Raw genomic sequence first — 13,758 nt, 5'->3', positions numbered from 1 at the left:
GTGAAGAGTCCATGACATGGGTCGTCTGCAATGCTGGTGGCTTTGCGGATGCATCAGTTGTTGAATGAGGTGTCAGTGGTGGATAAAGAGACTCCTATGATCTTTTCAGCTGTCCTCACAATCCACTGTAGGATCTTGTGGTCAGAGGCTGTACTGTTTCTGTACCACACAGTGAGACAGTTGGTCAGGACACTCTATCATCCTTCTGTAGAAGGTGGCAAGCGAGAATCATACCTCATAGAACAACGAGACAGCTTTTCATAGGAAACAAGGTTGTCATGATTTGCAATATCAGCAATATGCCTTTTTGTCATCAAATAGTATCCCCTCCCCCTCCCAATTTTTACAAGATAACCTACATGACGTCCATAAATACACTGTTTGTGCTTCCACGTTCTCATTTTTTTTTTTTTTTTACTATAGCCTATGTTTGTGGAAATCGATTGATTTCATTCCAATTATTTGCTTTAAAACAAGTTCTTGGTGGCCGTAGACTAGTTTTAAACCAGGACCTGCTTTTTTCCACCCGCAACCTTGTTCCAAAACAAAAACACAACCCTGTCATTCTCATATGGACAGGAAGCTCTGCTTTGGCTTAGTCCAAGATCACCATAAAGTACATCCTCTTAAATATACATTTCACTGAAAGCTGTCAAATCTGTAACTGTATTACATTCAGTAAACTTAAACATTTCAATTATTGAATAAATCAATAAAAAATGGATATTTGTTTATATTTGTTCAGACCAATAACACCTGGCATAGCATAAAGCTAGAAAGCCAGTTCATTATTATGATATCGCTAATGAGCAGCGACTGCATATCATTGCAAACATGGAAATAATGCTCAGCTTTACATTTGGAATATACAGAAGTTGTATGGATTACAGAAAATGCTACGTAGTTCAACAGAGTCTGAGAACGTATTAAATATTTAGTGCATTGTCTACACATGAACTAGGAAAAGAATTACAGTTTGCACTGCGTATACAAATTGTCATACTAACCCCTGTATAAAAATCAACACTAACCTGATTATTGAAAGGCTGATATCATGTCATATTTGAAACCCTGGCCTACAATTCAGCATTGTCTTAGCAATAACTTACAAAACATAAGTATCTTCTCTTTGTACTCAGATTCTTTAAGGAAAGACAATGGAGTGGTCCATTATAATATGTAAATCTCTTCCAATTTCTGCTGATCACAGAGAATCTGAGTTTTTAAAAAAAATAACATCAACCACTTCAAACTAGTGTACTATAGGAAACAGGTAGGGCTTCATTGTTTAATGGGTTTATTGCAAGCAAAGCTCCAATACAAAATAACTTTTCACTCAATTTAAAGTGCATGTATATATCTTACACTTGCAAATCAATTCTGCATTGAATTTCATAACAGCAAACATTTTAACACACACAAAAATAGTATCATCGTTGTGGTAAGACGAGCCTCGGTCAAATCTGTGATAAACACAGAGAAGTGCATTTAGTACTTATTTTTACTCAGTCACAGCACAGTCTCAGTCAGATATTTATTGTACATTGATATTGAAGACGTGGCATGTGTGTACCGCATTGCATCAGAGGTGGTCAAGGCATCCAACAAAGGAAGAACAAAGAATCAGTACGTTTACATGGACAACAATAATCCGATATTAAGCCGATTAAGACGATACTCCGATTAAGAAACTAACATGTAAACAGCGATTTTTTATTACCTTAATCCGGCTAAAGTCATACTCGAAGTAAACACAAATGGAATTAAGACGTGTGGAGTATTCCTGTTTTAGTCGCATTATCGAAGTGCATTACAGACATGTACACACCTAAATCACACTATTAACGTGGTGTGAGAGTTTTCACCGCACTTTACGACAGGACACGTACACACACGGAAGTGCTCAACCTTTTTACATTATACAAGAGAGCACGGCTGCGTCCCAAACCGCATACTTACCTACTACATAGTAGGCGAAATCCATGCATTTCAGCTGCTATATAGTAGGAAAGAACGCGGTTTGGGACGCAGCCCACGGCTTCAAGCAGTCGTCTATTTGCACGTACAGCATTATTATAATTAACTGCACTTGAAGCTTTCGAAAAAATTAAAAATAAAAACACCCAAAATTGTATACGGTACCATAACGAAGACGAACTGTACGTTGATACGTGAAATTCTGGAGGGAGGTCGGGGCGCGGTGATGTAACGACGTGTGACGTTAATCGCTCTATGTTCTATAACATGTAAAACGGGAACATGAAAGGAGTATTCTAAAAGTGACTCGTGTAAACACCTTCATCACAATAATGTCTTACTCAGAGTAAGGTCAATCATTAGATTACTGCTGTCCATGTAAACGTAGTCAATGACAGTCAGTTATTCGAACCGTACCTATATAAACTCCATACTATTTATTGTGTTTATACTATGTGCAGCATTTACACATGACTATTAGATTACCAGTACGTCGTTATTGCACGTTATTAAAGATCACAAGGTGACAGTGATGAGATTTCTTCCACAAAAGTTTTCCAGTCTTTTATTCTTCACGGTAAAGTTCATAGAGTTTTCAAACTGGATTAATGCAAAGAGGTCTGCAGTTGTGTAGACTTTTAAGCAGCTTCGGAAGGATTATATACTGCAAGCTTTTGTGTTCTAGAAAAGGTTCATAAAATGTTTCTCCATACTGTAAGGTGACCAGTTAAGGAGACTTTGATCAGGAGTGACCAAAAGGTGCTTGTGTGCCGACAGGCCGCTGGACAATAACAGCATTTGTCAGGTCAGCCTCCTCCAGGCTCAGATTCCCCTGTGTGAGCTCCCGAAAAGGCAGAGATGTTGTCAAGATGAACGGTGAGCTTGATGACTGGGCTTTCTCTACAAAGCCTTGGACATCACTGATTCTGCAGCAATATGGACACATTATTTAAAGGTACCTCAGCACACAGTGATAAGAAATGTTAAAAATCAACCACCAAAAAATCCTTACTGAATCAATTTGCAAGAGAGATAATGCTCCATTTGAAGGTGATGCTTATATTCTGTAAATGTTTTTATTTCTATGATGTTTTTGGTGTAGAATTACCATTTCATTATTCCACAGTCTATGCATGTTACACTCACCGATGAGAAAGGTTAAACCTCTGCACTAGCCGTCGGCCATCTGCTAGCCAGATCTGTAGACATGTGATGGGCAACGCTTCGTCCAGCTCCACTGGAGGGACCGGGGGGCCTGAGCAATCTTCATGGATTGACCGAGACCTGACCACAACTCTAGGTGCCACGCTAGCCGAGAGAAAACGTACAGCATTAATAATTACAAAAGATACTTATTTTCCAAGTTCAATATATTGGACTTCAAACAAGACATGTTCATCTGAAACATACCATTTTATGATTAGATCAGGAGAGTAGAATGAGGAAGCCACCTAGTGGATTTCTACTGCACTAACAATGTCGTAATGTCTTTCATGTTATATTGCTCAACCCTTGAAATTTAATGTTAATACATTAACAAGCTTTAAATGATTTCGGGATAAATAATAGGGCTGCAATACACAGGAAGAGAGAGCATATTTTTGGTAACAAAAGGTCTCATTCGTCAAGCTGGATACAGACTAATCTGGTCATATTTACTTAAGGAATTTGGAATTTATGAAAATCCCGTTAGTTCTGAAAAATCTTTGCATCCTATAAGAGCTCCTGAGTTTGTTAATATTCACCTATAAGGACACTCTCTAACATGAACCTCGATTGACAGGCTTCAAATCATACAATTGGAAATCATTTTATGGTTCTTACAAAATTATACGTGGACATGCTGTCAAGTTGAATTAGCTTATTTATTTCAATCACACACAAATTGAATAAAGATGGTGTGAAACCCATATCCTTTCATATTAATGGGCGTATTTAAAGAAATATTATACATGGGGAAAAAATTTTAAAAAGCAAGTATAAGTCAGTTCCTTTTGCTATGGTTTATTCTTTTAACACAGGAGTAAGTGACCAATCTGGAATGTCTCAGTGGATAATGCGCTGTATACCCCCGATATGTTGTGTGCAATCATCGGGCATCCCAAATCGGGCATCCCAAATACATCAGGTTGCCTTCCAGCATCTGCCCTCCTGCTTTTCCAACATGGCAGTAAGGACTGAGCACTGGTGCGGGAGAGCCCGAAAAGCACGAGAGGTGGAGAACGTGAGAGACTTTGGGCCGACAGTCACCGAGACACTTACAAGTAAACATGGCGGTTTCCCTGTGTGATGTCCTTGGTGTCCTTGTTCACCTCGGTACAGTGTAGATATCTTTTTTCTCCATTTTCATGTCTAACCGTTTTGTTTCTCTTCACTGTTTTCACACCAAATTCAACATTTCTGTTATTTCTTTCCAGATTTTGTCCTTTCCAGATTAAGTAGCCGTTATGCTGCTTAATAAGAATATTTTTATTGGCATATGAGTCAAAACAACTTCCACTTCTGTCCTTCAGAAATCCCTTTTCTCTTACTGTTTTGTTCTCACTGTTTGGGGGCAGTGGTGGCATGACGGTAAAGGCTCTGTGTCACTGATCAGAAGGTCGGGGGTTCAAGCTCCAGCACTGCCAAGCTGCCACTGTTGGGCCCTTGAGCAAGGCCCTTAACCCTCTCTGCTCCAGGGATGCTGCATCATGGCTGACCCTGCACTCTGACCCCAGCTTCCTGACATGCAGGGATGTGCGAAGAAAATAATTTCACTGTGCTGCAATGTTTATGTGATCAATAAAGACTCATTATCATTTATGCTTTCAGCTTACTCTGGGCTGGAGTTTTATATGAGTCACTAAATGCAAATGAGCTATGCAGTGAATGTGCTGTGCATAGCAAAGCTAAGTGCAGATGAAAGGGAGGAAAATCAAGTGTTACTGAAACTGAAATCTGGCAGAATTGTTCTTTCTTTTTCTTACTCAGACCTTTACTTAAAAAAAAACCTGATAAATGAGGCCCATTGTTGGAATCACAATACACCACCAAGAGCCCAGGAAGCCAACCCATCAGCATCGCATCCTATGCGAACAATTTGTTGTAATTGGTAGGCTTGCAAAGCATCACAATGCAGATTAACTACAGTTAAACAAAAATTGGTTGATATAATTATTTCACAATACTTTCTTCTAAATTCTTGCATTTGCAGTGTATTTCAAATAGAATAGTTCTGCATTTCACTCTTGCCATCACATCATCGTGACAAGTCACATTCCTATACTCACAATTGATTGAGAACTATTTGAAAGGCTTTCTTTTACCTGCCCAATCTGTAGCCTCTGCCACTAAAAGGCAGGAAGGTCTTCTTCTTTGGGACATACATTTCATCCTTCATTTCCTCCACACTGACCTCCAGCTCCTCCTCATCTGCTCTTCCCTCCAGTTCCAAAGGTAACTCCCTGCAAACAGATGTTCTTACTGAGAACACGACGAGAGGTCGAGACTTTAACATGTCCATGCGGTCTTTGGAACGTGCTACGGCGTGGTCGGGGACATTTCTGCGCACGTCACTATAATAATCACATGCTATGATAACAATGCCTTACCCTCGTTTAAGAGCTTCGAGGAACTCTTGATTCTCCTCTGAGGAGTAGCTTCGCAAATCCTCATCATTCACAGTAAAACCATCTTTCCACAGTCTAACCACAATCTCCACCTGCAGTAAACAAAGGCAGCTGAGCGAAACAACCTTAAAACGCAGACAGGTCAAGTCTACGCTAGGTTGTCGCTGGAATCACTCTCGCAAATGCTTTCGTACAGAAAGTTTATTTATAACAATGTCTGAGAAGTAGAAATCACTGAACCTTCTTCCCATACGTGGGAACACTGCTGATCTTCTCCACCTCATCTAGAAGGTCCTCCACAGAGAAACTCGACCTTATGGGGGTCTCCTCTTCATCATCGTGATCATTCTGAGCACCATCAAACCTGAGAGCTCATTACATAATAATATTAAACAATTAAAAAAAAAAACTTAGACAAACACTACAAAGTAATTGAAATATCTGGAAGTCAAGTGTAATAGGCTCACCACGGGCCATCTTTGACGCTTTCTCTTGAATCAGTGTCTTTCATTACGTCTTCTCTCTTCCATCTTAGAACATAAAGAGGAAAAAATATGTAGTTGGGAGCAACATATTGTGAAGTTGACCGTTTCATGTAATAACAACTTGAAATTTGAGTCATAGTGACTGGGGTTAGGCCTGGTTTGGGGCCTTGTTTTGACAACAAAATATCTCTACTAGTATCAGGCTACTGTGCAAGAGGTGCATATGACGGGCCAGTGAACACCCCTCCCCCCCCATGCATTAACCATGCAGCCTCTTTCAATTCGAAAACGCAGAACAATCGAGGCGTAATGACGTAGAAATTCATCTAGATGAAAGCACAGTGAAATATTCACTGCATGGCGTCCGTCATTGCTCAGTAACGAATGACCGCATCTGGTGCGTGCATGCGCGCGCGCGCGCGGTTTAAAAAGACCAACGCCACACGTAGGCTATATGCTGCAGTACTCTTCAACATAGCCGAATATAAACACTAAAAAAAAATGACACCATACTTAAAGTCCTAAGACATTGCGACAAAATTACGTAAAGAGCGCGTGAGTGAGTGAGAAAGAGAAAGCGTGCGCGCGCTCGTGAAGCACACAAGCGCAGCATTATGCATAATCTAGACACCGACGTTTATAAACAGCGCGTACAGAAACACTCAAAAACATCCCCATGAAGAATTAGTGCATTGTTACCAGTTTGCCATTCCATAAGACTCACACAGATAGATCCTGAGGTGTTAAGCTTCTCTCAGCCACACACACACACACACAGGAAGATGCAGCAGCCATTCATGTGACGTAACACCGCGCGCTGCCCCTGTCTGACGTAACGATTATAAATTACAACACTATGTGAATAAAATCCCCGAATATTTTTCTTCACACAGAGTGTGCAGAAGTCAGTGGAAAGTGGATTTTCAAAAAGTTACCAATAAAACCAGTTCCTTCTTTCAGTCGATCGAACACTGAATAGAAAATGGACTGATTTAAAGAATAACCACAGTAAAAACATTCTTAGCATAAATATATATAAAAGAATCATAGAGGGAAACTTGTGATGGACTCCATATATATATATATATATATATATATATATATGGAGTCCATCACAATATATATATATATATATATATATATATATATATATATATATATATATATATATATATATATATATATATATAAATCACACTGTCTCTTTTGCTATTCATTTAGTAGTCATTTGACCCTTTATCAATTCTGTTATTTCTATAGTCTTGTGAATAAATAAGTACACATCATGGAAATTGTTGCCACTCTTTTTTTATTACATATTTGGAAAGCAAACATTTGATCGTTTTTGAAACAGTGCTTATTAATAACGATGATACGCTCCATCAAATGACACATAAAATTGACATTTTGTAGTATTTTTCACAATTTAAATGAGCAAAAGAACAGATCAGTCAAATGGAAAACGTAAGTAAACCCCTACATTTATCACACCTTCAAATCCATAAAATTAAAATCAGGTGTTCAAGATTGGGTGCCAGTGCCAGGAATTTGTCTTATTTATACCCCTGTCATATCTAATGTCTGGTGGTGTTCCCTTTGCTATTGAGGTGTGTGGTGTCATCATGCCAAGATCTAAAGAGCTCTGTAAGGCCTTCAGAAAAAAAAAGGCTGTGGATGCCTATGAGTCTGGCAAGAGATTTTAAAAAAAAACATCTCCAAATTATTTGAAATACATCATTCCACTTTAAGGAAAATCATCTACAAGTGGCACAGTTTTCAAACGACTGCCAATTTGACAAGGACTGGCCGTCCCAGCAAATTCAGCCAAAGAGCAGACCGTCAGATACAAAATGAAGTCATCAAGAACCCCAAATTTCATCAGAGGATCTGCTAGTAAATGTTGCAACTGTTGGTGTCAAAGTGCATGCTTCTACAGTCAGAAAGAGATTTTTGAAATTTGACCTGCATGGGAGGCGTGCCAGGAAAAAGCCTTTGCAAGACTACAGTCTGCCAGTGAGCATATTGGCAAAGGCCAGGCCTTTTGGAATAATGTGCTCTGGACAGAAGAATCAAAGATAGAGTTGTTTGGTCACAGTAACAGCAGACATGTTTGGCGCAGACCAAAGACAGCTTTCCAGGAGAAGCACCTCATACTAACTGTGAAGCATGGTGGAGGGGATGTTATGGTTTGGGGTTGCTTCACTGCCTCAGGGACTGTACAGCTTGTGTCCATTGATTCAATTATGAATTTTGCATCATATCAAAGAATGCTTGAAGATAATGAGGCCATCTGTCTGAAAGTTGAACCAAACCAAAGTTGGACCTTTCAACAGGATAATGATCCTAAGCACACTAGCAAATGCATCAAAGAATGGCTCAAAAAGAAGAAATGGGGGGTTATTGACTGGCCTAGTCTAAACCCGGATTTGAATCCTGTTGAAATGTTGTGGGGGGATTTGAAACAGGCAGTACGTACAAGAAAACCCTCAAACATCTTGCAACTGAAAGAATATTGCATGGAAGAGTGGTCAAAAATTCCAGCAAGCCTGGTGGACAATTATGCAAAACGCCTACAAGAAGTTATTTCTGCTAAAGGGGGCAATACTATCTTCTGAGGACAAGGGTGTACTTACTTTGTCCACAGAGCAATATCACATCTATGTGATATTTCTGTTGATATTGATATTTCTGTTGAATAAATGATCGAAAAAGCTAATTTTCCTTGTAGTTTTGTAAAAAGTATATCAACTTTATTAATAGGCACTGTTTCAAAGATGATCAAATCTTTGCTTGTCCAAATATGTCAAAAAAAAGCCAACAATTTCCATGGGGTGCACTTATTTTTTCACATGACTGTGTGTATTTATTTGTATCAAATTTTTTTTTTTCACATTCATGACATAGATGACACATGATCTAAACCACTGGTTTAACCCTGAGGGCCATAGCGATACTACCGGGGCTGTCAATAGGCCTATATAATTTAGCCTAATATAATTGCTAAAATGTTATTTGCCAAATGTAAATACTATAAAAGTTTGTCACTACCAGTTACACTATATGGCCAAATGTATGTGGACACCTGACCATCATACCCATATGTGGTTCTTCCCCACACTGTTGAAAAGTTGAAACCACACAATTGTATAGGATGTCTTTGAATTCTTTAGATTTAAGATTTCCCTTAACTGAGGCCTATCCCAAACCTGTTCCAGCATGACAATGCCCCTGTGCATGAAGCTCAGACCATGAAGACATGGTTTAACAAGGTTGGTGTAGAAGAGCTTGAGTGTCCTGCACAGAGCCCTGACCTCAACTTCAGTGAACACCTTCGAGATGAATTGGAATGCCAACTGCACCTCGGGCCTCCTCACCCAACATCACTAATGCTCTTGTGGCTAGATGAGCAAAAAACCCTATAGCCATGTTCCAAAATCTAGTGGAAAGCCTTCCAAACAACTGGAGGCCGTTATAGCAGCAAAGGGGGCACCACCTTTGGAATGGGATGTGCAGCAAGCACATAGGAGTATGATGATCAGGTGTCCGCATACTGTTGGCCATATAGTACTTGCAAAAACATGAGGATCATTATTTGAGTCATAAAGATTTATGATCCCTTTGGCTATTAGCTGTTTTGAGTGTTGTGTAAAACATACTTTCACTTATTTCATTCATTTTCAGTAAAATTAAGGAGCCTATCCCAGGAAACTAGGTGTGAGGCAAGAACACACCCTGGACGGCACACAAGTCCAGCACCAACACCAGCACCATGCAACTGTGGACCCTGGAGCTGTGTGGCATGTCTGCTTTTTGTATTATTTATTTATTTATTTTTTTAAATAATTCTGATTATGGTGTCACAACTATAGTTTTTTTGTAGTTTCATCACCAGAGCAAGCATAAGTTCTGAATAAGTCCATCAGTCTGTAGTGTAGGCTGGTCAACTGGTCTCTAACAATTCTGCACAAACAAATGAATCTCAGGTAGCAAAATTTGGTCAACTGCCAGACAGGAACCAAGAACTGCCAAAGCCAGAGGCTTGGGAGTGGTAACATTTTATTGATGACAGCAACTCAAACAACTTCTGTAAATTTACAGAGCCACCAAATTGGGCAACTGTGAATCTGTAGCCTGAGAAACAACCATTTTTTCTGGCAGTTCCAGTGAAGTAAATGGCAACTGCATTGTTAATGCAAGTAAAACTTCCTCTGAGCTGTACCTTATTCAAAACAGTTAAAAGGAAAAAAAAATCATCATGTCCTATGACTATAGTAAAAATAAAACTTGTAAAACTTTCCACAGTTATCATTTTAATGCAATTTGATCAAGCAAAGGTTTAGTGGAAACCTGGTTCCTTGAACCATCACTGGTTCTAGTATGAGCACTGGTGATGGTGGACAAGGGGTAACATGGTCACTGGGGTCTCGCTACTCACCGTTAACACCTTATCATAAATGCTGAAGCTGCAAGGCCACCTGTATTATGGCTGACCCCTCCTACCCCTCTCATGAAAGCTTCACCCTTCTGCTGTCTAACAGAAAGTACTGGAGCATCCATGCCACCACCACCACCACCATCAGACTTTGTAACAGCTTCTTCCATGAAGCAGTGAAATTACTAAACATATAGCTGCCTCCCAACATCCACCTGGTTTTTCAAGACCTTTCCCAACATCCAGCCTAAGATAACCATCACTGTACTTAACTGTACATGGAGCCCTTAGACACAATGCTTTCATGTTTCTATGGACACTTTTTACTCCAGATCCTGCTGCTACTGGACACTTTCCCTCCATCCTACTGATACTGGGACAGTTTTCCCACTATACAGAGTTATATGGAGGAATGGCCGTTTGTCTTGACTGGGGGAGATGAAAAGGAAGCTCACAGAAATTGCATTTTGTACAGGGCTTGAAAATTCATGAGATAGCACTGCCACCTCACAGCTAAAGGTAGAGCTGCCACCTCACAGCTAAAGGGTGTCCGGTTTAACCCTGAGTTCGGGTTACTGCCTATAAAGAGTTTCGCATTTTCTCCCCACGTCTGTGTGGGTTTTCTCTGGTTTCCTCCCACCTTCCAAAAATACTACAATAGGTGGATTAGCTATGCTAAATTGCCACTAATTGTAAATAAGGGTGGGGATGTGTGTGCATGATGCCCTGAGATGGATTGGTGTCCCATACGGGGTATATTCCAGCCTTGAGCCCTCTGGATCCACCGTGACCCTGTCCAGGATAAAGTGGTTACTTGAGAAAAATGAATGAATAAAGCTGCACATCTGTCAGTGGCTTTTATTTCGAAAGTCACAGTGCAACCCAAACATTAGTGCACTTATCAGCAAAATGTGTGCTTGGCTGAGGCTGTCGGTGTAGGATCAACTCAATTCTCAACTCAATTTTATTCATACAGCACATTTAAAAACAACAGAGTTGACCAAAGTGCTTCACAACCAGGAAATCGAAAAACAGTAAAATGTCAAACACCAACACACACACACACACACACACACACACACACACACACACACACACACACACTACAGCACTACAAACTCCAACAACAAATATCTTTAGTACTTAGGGTTCAACTGCCAAAGCCTAAAGATATGTTATCAACTGAGACTTAAAAATCTCCTCTGATGGGGCCAAGTGAATATAAAGGGGGAGATTATTCCATAATTTAGGAGCAAGCTCAGAAAAGGCCCGATCACCCTTTGATTTTTGCTTAGCCCAAAGGGGCAGACAACAACATTTGGTTTGTAGACCATAAAGGCGTAGACGAAACATGAAGCTTAGGAGATCTGTAATAGGTCAGGATTAACTATCAGCTTAATTAAAGCCTGACCTCTAATATTGGTAATGATATTGTGGTCTGATATTGACCACATTCCCCTTCAAAAGTGATTTATTTTATTTAATATAACGTAGGTTTGCAGCAAACTGGAATCAACTGCTGAGATTATACATTATATACATATAAATAATACACATTGCCAATTTCATCCAAGACTCTAAATACTCTAAAAACTCAATTAAAAAAAACCTGTTATCTGTGTTAATGTTTTGTCATTAATATTCTTTACTATGTAATTTAATTTAATAATTTAATAATTTAATATGTTCCTCAGGGCTTCTCTGGTTCTAGATGTCCAAAAGGATAACCTTGTGCTGTAGGGTTCTCCACAGTATCTTTAACAATTTCCCCATGCACACACTCTTTAGGTTGAATTAGAAAGAAAATATTTTTTATTATTATTATTTTTATGGGTATATATTTGTTTGGAAAGATAAGAGAAATGATGGGCGTACAGTTACTGAAGCACAAACCTGTGACTGTGAGCTAATTGTGCTGGAGGATTGGTGGAGGCGGAAGTGGCGTGCTGCCTGCTGTCTCTGGCTAACAGTAGAGGGAGGGAGAGAGCGAGAGAAATGGCGCCTCGGCACTCTAGCTGAGAGACAGTCAATACAGAGGGAACTGACAGAGCCGAGAGGAAACAATACGGTAGAGGAGAAAACATGGTGAACACAAGAAAAAGCACGCAGCTCCAGCCATGCAGTCTTGTCATCTCCGGTCGGACGCGGTCGTCTCTTAGGAACAACCCAAACTTGGAAGAACACAACCATGTAAGAGCCGGCTCGCTTTTCCTCCCTGCCCGGCTGCTTAGAGCGAGCTGTGCTATGCTAAGCTAAGCTAAGCTAAGCTACCCAGTTTGGCCTGAAGATTGATGTCCCTCATTGATAGCCAGCTAGCTTACCTCTTTTGTTCACGAATGCCGTGAACGAGTGACAGTTTGTTAAAAGTATTCAGTATTTGTGAGCGACGCGACATGTATTATTGCTGCTAGACATTTTTTCATTTAGTAAAGGAAATATATAAATTTCTATTAAAGTAATAGCTTGCTAGCTTACTAGTTTATTGGACTGAGTGTCTCTAAGTTCTCCCTTTGTGTTGCTGTTGTGCCTGAGAGGAACTAACGTTAGCTAGCCTGGCTAGTTAGCAAGTTGCGCTTTTGTCACGGACTGAGGCACCTGACAGCAGCACACGGGAGATAAACAACACACTTCACCCGGCTGCTGCTCGGTCCGTGTTCGCTGCTTTAAAGAACTACTTATAACAACAGAATTTCACACAACAAATGGTGGAAGGAGAGGAGAGTGGAGGCAGACCCCTGCTGGTTTAAAGCGGGCACTGTGCTTTATTTAGGAAGTGAACTCCGGCAAGTTGAGTGTTGTTATAGGCGGTAGTGTTGCTCTGCTCTGCGAGCATGAAGCGCTCTGGTGGGGGGTTTGCCTCGAGGAGAGCTGCGGGAAGTTACCGTCACTTCCACAGTATAGAAAACTACCTCAGTAGCTTATTTTACTGTGTGTGTATGTGTCTTATTTTAGGCAGAGTAACTGTAACAACCGTTTTTATAGAAACATTTCCCACTTAACCTCGGGGTTATAGCTCAAATCAGTAGTCTCTGTCACTCTTTCTCTCCCAGTCACTCTCTCTGTCACTCTTTCTCCCCCTCTCTCTGTCTCTGTCTCACTCACTTCATGTCTTTCTTTCTTTCTCTTTTTTGCATGTCAGTTATCTGTTTTACATTTTGGCTTGTGTACTTATTGTTGAAGTTATATTTCATACCTGTAGGGATGGGCGATGTGGTCACCGTGCTGAGAAAAAAAACAAACACAATAGAAACCCTGA

At 40.1% G+C, this 13,758-nt stretch overlaps 2 protein-coding genes and 1 long non-coding RNA gene across 7 annotated transcripts in view; 2 read left to right on the top strand and 1 right to left on the bottom strand.

Moving 5' to 3' along the window:
• Positions 1 to 1,274: 1,274 nt before the first annotated feature.
• Positions 1,275 to 6,876, bottom strand: ubxn2a (UBX domain protein 2A). 4 transcript variants are annotated; one of them, XM_053614117.1, is made up of 7 exons: positions 6,770 to 6,876; positions 6,053 to 6,115; positions 5,826 to 5,949; positions 5,568 to 5,677; positions 5,283 to 5,420; positions 3,124 to 3,285; positions 1,275 to 2,903 (listed from the first exon to the last, which is right to left on the bottom strand). In XM_053614117.1, exons 2-7 carry the CDS (start codon positions 6,094 to 6,096, stop codon positions 2,720 to 2,722), a joined length of 762 nt encoding a protein of 253 aa, XP_053470092.1. In that variant the 5' UTR covers positions 6,097 to 6,115; positions 6,770 to 6,876; the 3' UTR covers positions 1,275 to 2,719. The 4 variants fall into 4 exon arrangements, with proteins under 4 accessions (XP_053470092.1, XP_053470091.1, XP_053470094.1 ...); XM_053614116.1 differs by having other exon boundaries at positions 6,795 to 6,875; XM_053614119.1 differs by having other exon boundaries at positions 5,826 to 5,956; positions 6,795 to 6,866.
• LOC128601144 (uncharacterized) lies at positions 2,847 to 4,075 on the top strand. The gene is made up of 3 exons (XR_008384664.1): positions 2,847 to 2,932; positions 3,104 to 3,301; positions 3,999 to 4,075. It is a non-coding gene; the product is annotated as an uncharacterized LOC128601144 (long non-coding RNA).
• A 5,293-nt stretch (positions 6,877 to 12,169) lies between the features above and the next one.
• The window catches only part of atad2b (ATPase family AAA domain containing 2B), a 78,998-nt gene continuing 77,409 nt past the window's right edge, over positions 12,170 to 13,758 (top strand). The window contains exon 1 of one of the 2 annotated variants that reach the window (XM_053613844.1): positions 12,170 to 12,692. In XM_053613844.1, coding sequence (XP_053469819.1) covers positions 12,585 to 12,692 — 108 coding nt within the window. In that variant the 5' untranslated portion in view covers positions 12,170 to 12,584. The remainder of the gene's footprint in view (positions 12,693 to 13,758) is intronic. The other variant, XM_053613845.1, reaches the window with a different exon arrangement.

Source organism: Ictalurus furcatus, chromosome 25 (assembly GCF_023375685.1).
Source record: "Ictalurus furcatus strain D&B chromosome 25, Billie_1.0, whole genome shotgun sequence".
NCBI classification, from domain to species: Eukaryota; Metazoa; Chordata; class Actinopteri; order Siluriformes; family Ictaluridae; genus Ictalurus; species Ictalurus furcatus.
The sequence above is the reverse complement of the archived record's forward strand: the minus strand, read 5'-3'. Positions and strand labels throughout refer to the sequence as shown.